This window comes from Podarcis melisellensis (genome assembly GCF_964234715.1).
Source record: "Podarcis melisellensis genome assembly, chromosome: 1".
In the NCBI taxonomy this organism is placed as follows: Eukaryota; Metazoa; Chordata; class Lepidosauria; order Squamata; family Lacertidae; genus Podarcis; species Podarcis melisellensis.
In genome coordinates, this window is record NC_138528.1 from 43188810 (window position 1) to 43200902 (window position 12093).

Sequence of the window (12093 nt, forward strand, 5' to 3'; positions counted from 1 at the left end):
ACGGCGTTTCTGTGTGCTCTAGCTTCCGTCACGGTGTTCTGTTGTTCCAGAAACAGTTTAGTCATGCTGGTCACATTACCTGGAAAGCGGTCTGTGGACAAACGGCAGCTCCCTTGGCCTGAAGCGAGATGGGCACTGCACCCCATAGTCACCTTTGACTGGACTTAACTGTCCAGGGGTCATTTGCCTTTACCTTATTATGTAAATAGCTCAGTTCTGCTTGCATCAAACACTTAGGTGTTTTTAGGCCCATCGCCATTTTAGCAAGTGCTGTAGGAGCGCACACACTTGAGACAGAGAAACCATGTGCATATCACATACTTCACTTTTTAGAGGGATTTGGGTAAAAGATGGACCTAGTAGAATTTGAGCCTTGCAAAGCTCATAGCTGGAAAGAGCATCACTTGTCAGCCCTCCTTGAGCTCTTTGTACTTTGGACTGGAGAAAAATAATTACCCTCACCATCTCATGATTAAGGGGCTGTGAGTTGGGGGGCACAGAAGCACCATGGGAAAGACCATTGTGCCCATAGGTGCCTCATTGCACAAAGGGCCCCTTCCACTAGCTATCTTCACAAGCAGGAATGGCCAGAGAAACTCCCTTCTCCCTTGTCATTCCTGCTCTATAGGAGCCACATCAAGCTTACCTTATTCTAAGCAGTTTATTGTTCATGGGAAGGTGGCTGTGATGAGCTGAGATTCTTATTCCTTCCGTTATCTGTTAGCAATAAAAGCAAAAGGAGCAAGAACTCTGCCAGGCAGTTCCTTCCCTCAGCTGTGGATGAGTGTTATGCCCTTCCCATGATTTCGCAAAGTTTTTTGCAGATAAAATCGCTCAGATTCGGGAAGAAGTAGACTCCACCGTGGGAGCAGGGCCAGGGTGGGAGAGTGCTAGAGTCTTGTCAAGTTGTGTGGGATCAATTCCAATCTGTTACCTCCGAAGATGTGGACAGGCTGCTTGGACGAGTGAAGCCAACCACCTGTCTCCTGGATCCTTGCCCATCCTGGCTTATAAAAGCTAGCCGGGAAGGACTGGGCGATGGGCTTTGTGGGGTGATGAATGCTTCCCTCCATGAGGGAGCCTTCCCAGACCCGCTGAAACAGGCGGTTATTAAACCGCTTCTTAAAAAAACCATCTTTAGATGCGGCCACGATGCCAATTATTGCCCAGTCTCAAATCTTCCATTCTTGGGCACGGTGATTGAGCGAGTGGTTGCTGAACAACTCCAGGCACGCCTGGAAGAAGCGGACCATTTGGATCCCTTCCAGTCGGGATTCAGGCCTCATCATGGGACTGAAACTGCCTTGGTCGCACTGGTTGATGATCTCCGGCGGGCTAGGGACAAAGGTGAGAGCTGTTTCCTAGTTCTGCTGGATCTCTCAGCGGCGTTTGATACCATCGACCATAACATCCTTCTGGACCATCTTGAGGGGCTGGGAACTGGGGGCGCTGTCATACAGTGGTTCCGCTCCTTCCTCCTGGGCCGTGTTCAGAAAGTGGTGGTGGGGGATGAGTGTTCAGACCCCTGGGTTCTCACTTGTGGGGTGCCTCAGGGTTCTGTCCTCTCCCCCATGCTTTTCAACATTTACATGCAGCCACTGGGAGAGATCATCAGGAGGTTTGGGCTGGGTGTTCATCAGTATGTGGATGATACCCAGCTCTACCTCTCTTTTAAATCAGAATCAGTGAAGGTGGTGAAGGTCCTGTGTGAGTGCCTGGAGGCGGTTGGAGGATGGATGGCAGCTAACAGATTGAGGTTGAATCCTGACAAGACAGAAGTACTGTTTTGGGGGGACAGGAGGCGGGCAGGTGTGGAGGATTCCCTGCTCCTGAATGGGGTAACTGTGCCCCTGAAGGACCAGGTGCGCAGCCTGGGAGTCATTTTGTACTCACAGCTGTCCATGGAGGCACAGGTCAAATCTGTATCCAGGGCAGCTGTCTACCAGCTCCATCTGGTACGTAGGCTGAGACCCTACCTGCCCGCAGACTGTCTCGCCAGAGTGGTACATGCTCTGGTTATCTCCCGCTTGGACTACTGCAATGCGCTCTACGTGGGGCTACCTTTGAAGGTGACCCGGAAACTACAACTAATCCAGAACGCAGCAGCTAGACTGGTGATTGGGAGCGGCCGCCGAGATCATATAACACCGGTCTTGAAAGACCTACATTGGCTCCCAGTACGTTTCCGAGCACAATTCAAAGTGTTGGTGCTGACCTTTAAAGCCCTAAACAGCCTCGGCCCAGTATATCTGAAGGAGCGTCTCCTCCCCCATTGTTCTGCCCGGACACTGAGGTCTAGCTCCGAGGGCCTTCTGGCGGTTCCCTCACTGCAAGAGGCCAAGTTACAGGGAACCAGGCAGAGGGCCTTCTCGGTAGTGACGCCCGCCCTGTGGAACACCCTCCCCTCAGATGTCAAAGCGATAAACAACTACCTGACATTCAGAAGACATCTGAAGGCAGCCCTGTTCAGGGAAGTTTTCAATATGTGATATTTTAGTGTATTTTTCATCTTTGTTGGAAGCCAAATAAATTATTATTATTATTATTATTATTATTATTATTATTATTATTATTATTATTTATTATGTAGGGGAAGCCACTGCTAGCCTCAAGCCTCAGCTGCCAGTCCAAATGTAAGGACACCTTGCGAAGAACATTCCATTCAGGCAGAGCAGAACTTCATACTACTTAGCATAACATATAGCTTGGGTCTCATTCTGTTGTCTTTACTGTTAAACATTCTGTTTAGATTCCTGATGATTGAATCTAGGATAAGAAATGTGTGGAAGAGTTTAAAAACCACTGTTACATTCTATATGTTTAATTTGGATGTGCATAAAGTATTCAAAATGGTTTTATCCTAACTTTTATTCCTGAAATGGAAAAGTCTATATATGCACAATTTTATGCATGTTGTTAAGTTTCACTGTGCTCAAAGGGATTTATTCAAGGATTGAAACTCAAAAACGTTTTTAGATTCAGCATAAAAATGGTAGATTTCCATGATTAGTGTATGTAAACCAGATTTCAAAGTGCCCAAGATTCCAGGATTGGAGGCTTCCTTAAGTTCACAAAATTAATTTGGGAAGCTATAGTTGCTAGAAAACTGAACATCCTTAAAGGTAAAGGGACCCCTGACCATTAGGTCCAGTCGTGACCGACTCTGGGGTTGCGGTGCTCATCTCGCTTTATTGGCCGAGGGAGCCGGCGTACAGCTTCTGGGACATGTGGCCAGCATGACTAAGCTGCTTCTGGCAAACCAGAGCAGCGCACAGAAACGCCGTTTACCTTCCCGCGGGAGCGGTACCTATTTATCTACTTGCACTTTGACGTGCTTTCGAACTGCTAGGTTGGCAGGAGCAGGGACCGAGCAATGGAAAATCACCGTCACGGAGATTCGAACCGCCAACCTTCTGATCGGCCAGTCCTAGGCTCTGTGGTTTAACCCACAGTGCCACCCGCGTCCCTATGAACATCCTTACTTGTTCTCATATAACAGCAATGTGATAGATCTCTTGATGAGTGAAACATGATAATGGAAGGTGGCATGCCTGCTCAGGAAACATTCAACTTGATCCATACCTTCCATTTTTAAACCAGCAAGTGTGCAAAACACAATGCAAATCAGATAATGGAATGAATATTGGAGTGCATGTTCAAGATACAATTGTGCGTTTCTAATTCAAAATCTATGTCCTGGACACTTTTTCAAGACAGTTTGTCATGACCTAGGTATCCAACTCCATCCTCAGGGGAAGATGCCTTGGGTTTAGGTGGTAGCTCAATTAGGAGGATTTGCATTCCCATTTAATTTGCATAATCCACATGCCACCCTCAAACAACACTATCCTGATGCTTCCTGTGAATTCCAAGTTTAGCCAATACAAGGATAATTCAATAAATTGGGCTCCAGGTCACTTGGGGACACAGATGATTTATTTTAGTATTTTGGGGTGGGTGAATCAATTGTACTTTTGGTTATTCCTCTTTCCCCACCCAGTACTTCCTCAGTGTTTTCAGTTTACAGTGGTACCTCGGGTTAAGTACTTAATTCGTTCCGGAGGTCCGTACTTAACCTGAAACTGTTCTTAACCTGAAGCACTACTTTAGCAAATGGGGCCTCCTGCTGCTGTCCTGCCACTGGAGCACGATTTCTGTTCTCATCCTGAAACAAAGTTCTTAACCTGAAGCACTATTTCTGGGTTAGCGGAGTCTGTAACCTGAAGCATACGTAACCTGAGGTACCACTGTATTTCCATCCATGTTCGTAACATTTTTCTGAGCAATCCTAAAAGATTTGCATAAAACCAGAGAACTGCACAAGCAAACCACATTAAAAAAAAAAAAATTTATGTGGTTTGCTTGTGCAGAGGTTTCTGTTTTGTTCTTTTTGCAATTCTGAAGAATCAAGTGGGGATACACCAGATACTCTGAAGCAATCTGAAAAGGGGGTCTAGAGTCACTGGGGGCCAAACACTCTTCTGCAGATCTTCTAGGACCGTCGCCTGGATCTGACTACACATTCTTCATACCCATGACCCCTTAGCTATGACACTTAGAATCACAGAATTGTAGGGTTGGGAGGAACCCTGAGAGTCATCAGGTCCACCCCGCTGCAGTGCAGGAATCTCAGCTATAGAAAGCACCCATGACACATGGCTATCCAACCTTCTGTAAAAAACCTCCAAGGAAGGATAGTCCACACCTCCCAAGGGGGACTGTTTCACTGTCAAACAGCTCTTACTGTCATCTTCCTGATGTTTAGTTGGAATCTCCTTTCTTATAACTTGAAGCCATTGGTTTAAGTCCTACCCTACAAAGCAGGAGAAAACCAGTTTGTTTCCTCTTCCATGTGACAGCCTTTGAGATGAAGATGGCTATCTCCTCTCAGTATCCTCTTCTCCAGGCTTAACATATCCAGCTCCTTCAACTCTTCCTTATAAGGCTTGGTTCCTAGTCCCTTGATCATTTTGGTTGCCCTACATTGGGTGGGGGTCACACCTCCCCAAATCAAGGCCCTCTCCTAGATGGCCATGCTAAGGCTAGTCAGGAGTACATTCTATCAATTTTGGCTGATATACCAGCTTCCTAGAAAGAGGTCTAAAATCTTGACTACTGCAAAAAAAGCAAACAATAATAAAAGCAAAAAAGCAAACAATAATAAAATCATCACACCATTAAAAAAAAACTAGGGAAGGTTTATTTTAAATAAATAAATAGTGCAAGGAACGTGTAATGCCACTTCTCTTTAACATTCATTGTTTCCTGGCTAATATCTGGGTGCCCTTTATGCTCTGAGCCGAAGCAGATAACGGGATTGCAAAGAGGTTTTCGTTTCTGGATATCGAAGAACTGAAACATTATGTACAAAAGAGCTCGTTCAAGTCCGTGGGTGCTGCAACCTGCCCTGAGGCGTTATCGTGAAGGGCGGGTAAGAAACGGAATAAATAAATAAAAAGGAAGGAAGGAAGGCAGCATCTGAACCGGTTCGAGGAGATCCTTCAGAGATGCAGGACTTGCGTGGGCACGACGAGGCGCCCTTCATTCAGAGCACGAGCGCCTTGGCGGGCGGGCAAGGGAAATCCTCGCGTGGCTTTCACGCGCCACGAACAAAGAGCAGCCCTGCCTTAGCGAGAGGAGCAGGAAGCGCGCAGCCAGAAATACGGGGCGGTTCGTCCGCCGGCCGCTGCGACTGACTGGCCTCAGCTCGGCGCCCCTCCTCAGATTCTTCCGAGGGAGCCCGACACGCGCGCCTTCCCACGGCGACCCTTGAGAGGCTGGCACAAGGCCCGAGGGCGCCCGCCATAGTGCCAACCCTCTGCTGGAGCGGAGGGCAGGAAGGGCCGAGCCCTGCGTCGTGGGCAGCGGCGGGCCGGGTACGCTGTGCTCCCAAGAGCCTCGAGTGAACGTCCGCGGTGGGGGGGGGGGCAGGGCTCCAGGGAGGGCCTCGGAAGCACGAGCAGCGTAAAACAACCGACCTCCGCTCGTCAGGGAGCGTGTGCGTTTTTGGGACGACAGTTGAGGGGGAGGAGTGGGGAAAAAGGCGCGGAAGTTCATTCACGTAGCCGCGAGCTACCTCAGGCGCAGCTTCACCGGGCAAGCGCGAAAGGGAACAGGACGGAAGGGAGGGGGCAGAGGCGAGCCGCGGGCACGTGACAGCCTGCAGGCGAGTAGGAGGAGGAGGTGCGCGGGCCCGCACGGCGCGTGCGCCGCTCGAGGCGCGCCGGCGACGTCACATGGGTGCGTGCGCACGTTCTGTCCGTCGGGTAACACGATTTTTGACTGTGAACACAGGAGGAGGAGGGGTGAGGGGTTTCTACCCGCCCTGCTCACAATCTCACGGTAACTGGCGGGGAAAGGGGAACGCCTCGCTCTTATTTACCCGCGCGCTCGCTCGCGCGCGTGCCCCAGAAGTGACTCGAGCGCAGTTTTCCGCGTGTCCCGCACACCACCTGCCAGCTGAGAAAATCGACACCCCTTCGCGGGAGGCCGTGAGCGAGTGAGCGGGCGGGCGGGATCGAAGCCTCGGAGGAGGAGGGGCGGGAACTCTGAGGCGGCGCGCGCGCGCGGCTCCTCGCGTGTCAGGGAGGCTCCTCGGCGCCACGCGGGGGCTGGGAGTTCGAGGCGCCTCCGCGTGCCGTGTGAAGCTGCGCTGCGGCTGCGCTGTTCCCGGGTAAGCGGCTGCGCCGAGGCAGAAGGCGAAGGCGAGGCGGATCCCGGGCGGCTTCGGGACGGGAGGCTTCGGCTCGCGTCCAGCCGCGCCGGGGGCCGGTGGGGCGCTGCGCCCCTTGCCCTTCGGGTCGGGCACGTGCATGCCGAGCTCCCGAGTAGGCCGCCCAGTTTGGGAAGCTTCGGGGCCTTTCTGACTCTCGCCCCGCTCGCTGCCTCCGCCGCTTTCCCTCTCTTTCTCTTTCCTCCCCCGCCCCTCGCACTCGGCAGCGTTATGGCGGTTTCGCCGTCCATGTTGGTAGCATATGTTCCTTCGGCTGGCGGCTTGCGAAGCTGCGCTTAGGGCAGAGTGGGGAAGCGGAGACGGGGCTTCGCCTCGGAGGGCGATCCTGCCGGGATTCCTGCCGGTTGCTTCCTACGGGAGCACGTGACTGCCCGGGAGCTTTCAGGTTGAAATGTCAACAAACACGGGCAAGGACCTCGATTGCGCTTTCGCACAGACTTGATGATGTTGGCGAGTCCTGTGCAAACCTCCGTAACGCCGCAGCCCTTTACTAGGAAGTAAGTAACGCTTACTTCCAAGCCAATCGCCTTTAGGTTCATTTTGACAGGTGTGAAATGCTGGCATGGAAGTTATATTCTGGCTCATACGTCATTTCTGAAAGGCAAAACATTCTCCAATTCTCTCCTCTCCCCGCCATTCATTATTGCTTAACGGAGGAGAGGAAAGATTCAAAGTGTGGATAATGTTATGATTTATCAGCAAGCCAGTATTAATCCCCGACAACCCCAGTGTAGGAATTAAAACTATGAATAAACTTTAGCAACGTTGTTTAAGCCTTGTGACTGTGTTTGCAAACTCCATTGCAGTGGTTGGTTATGTGTTGTGTACAGCGCTTGACATGCTGTATTTTAAGCTAATTTTACAAATGTTTATAAAACAGATAAAATCTATACATTTATGTATAGATCTAATGTTTATTCTCTCCCCCCCAGCATTTTAGAATTTATTAATATAACATTTTTATCCCACCTTTCTTTTAAGGCACTCAAGGTGGTGTACATTATTTCACCTTCTCCATGTTACTCTCACAACAACCCTATGAGGTGGGTTAGGCTGAGACGTAGTGACTGGCCCAAGGTCACCCAGTGAGCTTCATGGTGGAACACCAGTTTTCCAGGTTGGAAACAATATAACAAGTACTTTAGGGTTGGTGGATTCTGCAGTAGTGTGCGACAAAGCTCTGATAGTGGCAGTAAATACATCCCAGAGCCATTTTTCTCTGGAATACAATCGGTTGAGTTGAATGGATTTGTTCTAGAGTAAATATTTTGTTTTATATTAGTGTTGATGTACTAACAAATTTCAACAAATAGAAAATTGCTACACTATTACATTTTCTTGTACTAAGTAGATCATTGATACTTTCCAAGCTAGCTCAGAATAATTCCTTAGAATGTATGTTACATTGTTCTTTATGACTTAATCTTTAAAGCAAATTTAAGGTTGTGATCAGTAACTTGTGCCTTAATATTAATTTAATGCATTTAGAATACCAGTTATGTGATTTAATAGTAATGCTGCTCTAAAGTTCTACAGTGCCAGAGTAAAAATCATATTTTGTGGTACAATTCAGGTGAAACGGTTGGCTAGGTTATACTGTACACACATTTTCAGATGCAAGTGCTGCTATTGTTTAGGTAGCAGCACAACCCTGTTATGTTATCCCATCTTTCCTCAAATAACTCATGTTTTTCTGCTGCTTTGGAGCATCCCTGGTGTAATTTTTGCTGTTCTGGGTAGGAAAAGAAGAGAAAGCCCAGTTTGTACAAGCAGAAGTCTATTGCACAAGTAGGACACTACAATTGGACACCAGCCACTATTTTTGCTTCTGTGGTTACTTCTAAATATTTTTTGTTATTGTGTTGTTTGTTGACCTTTGAATTAATTGCCCCATAAATTGAAATGAAAATCTCAGATAAAATTCTTACCTGACATGAATCTACATTTGCCAAGTGGCGAAATTTTGTCGAAATCATTGTGGAAGCTGACAGTAGCAATGTATTGTTTTAACGTGTAATGACTCTCACTGTGATAACTTCTGGGGGGATCATTTATCAGGTATAATGTCTTGCTCACATTACACGGATGTTACATATTTCATTGACCTCCCCCTCCAGAATGAAGAACATGAAGAAAAATTTGCCTGTATTGTGAAATCTTTGGAGAAATTTCAGTCCATAATGGAGAATCGGCCAGTTGTGTTGGGGAACCAGGATGGTGGAACATCACCCAATGCAGCACCTGCTCTTTATGTTCTTGTGAAACAGCCGCAGATCACTGGAAAAGCTGACCAAGGAGACTTAGTTTCAAATCAAGAGGACAACGGCCTTGCTAGCAGTATAGCAACACCTGTAAAATCGAAAGTGAAGACCTGCCTTCCAGCAGATTGCACCTCAGGAAGCATTACTGTTACCTTGGACAACAACAATATGTGGAATGAGTTCTACTATCGCGGCACAGAAATGATTCTGACTAAGCAGGGAAGGCGGATGTTTCCATACTGTCGATACTGGATAACAGGCTTAGACTCCAAGCTGAAGTATATCTTGGTTGTGGATATTTCTCCTGTTGACAACTTACGCTATAAATGGAATGGCCATAGTTGGGAGCCCAGTGGGAAAGCAGAACCCCATGTGCTGGGAAGAGTATTCATTCACCCCGAATCGCCTTCTACTGGCCGTTACTGGATGCACCAACCAGTCTCTTTCTACAAACTCAAACTTACTAACAATACCTTGGACCAGGAAGGGCATATCATTCTGCACTCTATGCACCGCTATCTACCTCGGCTACACTTGGTGCCTGCTGACAAAGCCACAGAAGTTATTCAGCTAAATGGTCCTGATGTCCATACCTTCTTTTTCCCACAGACAGAGTTCTTTGCTGTGACTGCCTATCAAAACATACAAATTACACAGCTGAAAATAGACTACAACCCATTTGCTAAAGGGTTCAGGGATGATGGCCTGAGCAGTAGATTTCAGCGTGATGTGAAGCAAAATGGTAGCTCAGACCAGGAAGGAGGTAGCGTTAATAGTTCTCCAAGCCATCACAGACATCTCGCTGAAGGTGAAATTTTTGATCCAGAGCAGAGGGATTTAGAGACATCACTTAGTGCAATGTGTAACGCAGATTTGGATAGAGAATCTATCAGTCCATATCATGACTTTCTGGGTTTTATGGAAACAGATACGTGTGATAGTCCGATATTAAAACAAGAAGCACCTGAAAGGTAGGCTCAAAGTTTCTTTTTAAAATGTGATCAATATTTGGATAAATATTCTGCTCCTAACCATGCTGGGTACAGATTATACTTTTGATTAAAAAAATATATAGATATCTGCCCATACAGTAGTTAGAAAAGGAAGGCAAATCAAGTTTTGCAGAATAAGCAGCATTCTGCAGCAGTAGGCAGTATTAAGCTACAATGAACATTTCTTAGTTTGTTCCCCTGTATTGCTTATGCACTTATTCCTACATGTGGTAGGAGGAGTTCCCTTATAATTTGGAAATGTTCAAGTATGTGATCCAGATGAATATTTTCCTGTACACTCATCAGTTAAACAATGTATTTATATTGACCTCATATTGAGGTTATTTTATGGAGAAATCCCTTCAAGTACTCAAAGCAGATCTAATATATATATATATATATATATATATATATATATATGTGTGTGTGTGTGTGTGTGTGTATATGCCATTGCACTCTCTGGAGGAAGAACTGTGCATAAGCAAAGTTTTTTTTTGTAGATATTCCTGGATATTACTTGACTTAAACATCCTTCTTGCTTTTATTTTAGGAAGTATTGACCTGGCTGTGTCCAATGTGTTGCCCTCTGCCCCTGAGCTTATTGAGTAAATGTCTTTCTAAATGGGTAGAATATAAGGCTGGGATTATTTTTAGCCAATCAAAGGCTACATTCCTTTACTTACTTAGGAGTAAATCTTGGAACGCAGTGGGCCTTAATTCTGAGAAAGCATGCTTACAGTTGTGCTGTAAAAGTTCAACTTGCCTTCATCATAACATGGTATCATGTATCAAACCGCAAAAGTGAAAAGTGAAGCTTGCTGAATACCTGTATTTTGCCACTTTCCCAAGGCATTTACCATGCCTTCAAGTAGCCATCCAACAAAGCTATTTTGAGTTTAAAGAGCTGTTGAAATCTTGCCCACAGGTGATGTTATTGGCACCTTTGTGAGGCACATCGATGGTGAAGTCACTTATATTTGTGCTGAATTTGATACTGGCATTATTGCAAATCCAGTGAAAGTAGATTCTAGAGCATTAACTTGCATCATTAATCTAGTCAGGTTGTTTCAGCTAATGATACCTGTTTTTTTTTTTACCCTTGCCTTTTAATAGCCAGAGGGGATTGACTGGGTGGATCAAGGAGGCGATAAATTCCTCTTTACAGCTAGAGGGGAGTGCCCACTGTCTTGAAAGGCAGTGGTGCAGGCACTCTTTAAGAAACTCCCTAGATCTAGCAGTTTGTGATAACTACTTCCTAGTCACACAAAAAATCTATAATTTGGGGGTAAGGTGATTTAGAAAGGTGATGACACCTATTTCAGTCTGGATGGAAGTCTAGTTTTGGCACCAAAATGGCCTTTGTTGCAAGACCGCTCAGTAGCTTTTGCTAGCACTAGCCATAGTATCTTGTTGGACCAGCTCTGTGGTTTGGAAGCTGGAGGCAGGGAAATTGCAGCCCCACCTGCAGAGCTGATTTCAGAAAGTAGCAGTTGGGAACTTCTACTTGGCGACATGACAGTTGTGCTGTGGAAGGTCACCGGGGGATTGGGAGCAAAGTGTCAACAAGATACCCAGCTCTATTTCTCATCATCAGAATCAATCGAGGCTGTGTAATGTTGGAATGGTTCCTCACATTATTAATGAGTTGGATAAAGAGAGCTGAGCCTTGTGGGTGACATGGGGTTCAGGAATTGAATAGACAGCCTATTCTTGAGGAGATCAGACTCTCCAAGAAAGAACAGATGCATAGTCTACTCCAGGCGTATTCCTTAATCCAGCAATGTCACTGGAGGCTAAAGTGAGTTCAGTGGTGCTGAGTGCCTTTTCCCAGTTACTGGAGAAAAAGCCACAGTTATCCGTTCTCTAGTAACTTCCTGTTTTGATTATTTTAATATGCTTTATTTGGAGTTGTCCTTGAAGATGGTCTAGAAGCTGCAACCATTGAAGATTGCAGCTGCCAGAATGTTCAGAACTGAAATAATGGAACACTGATTCTAAAAGGTCTGCCTTGGGTGCCTATAGTCAAGGTACTGGTGTTGACTGTGAAACCTTAAATAACTTGGGACCCAAATATATGAATGAATGCCTCATCCTATGTCAGCTTGTC

At 46.6% G+C, this 12093-nt stretch overlaps 1 protein-coding gene across 6 annotated transcripts in view; it reads left to right on the top strand.

Annotated features, from left to right (window-relative positions):
• Positions 1 to 6226: 6226 nt before the first annotated feature.
• Positions 6227 to 12093, top strand: part of LOC309368066 (MAX gene-associated protein-like) — a gene marked incomplete at its 5' end in the record, with an annotated part of 37803 nt that continues 31936 nt past the window's right edge. The window contains 2 exons of one of the 6 annotated variants that reach the window (XM_081907849.1): positions 6227 to 6240; positions 8851 to 9965. In XM_081907849.1, the coding sequence (XP_081763975.1) occupies positions 8914 to 9965 (1052 nt within the window). The other 5 variants (XM_081907846.1, XM_081907850.1, XM_081907847.1 and 2 more) reach the window with 5 other exon arrangements.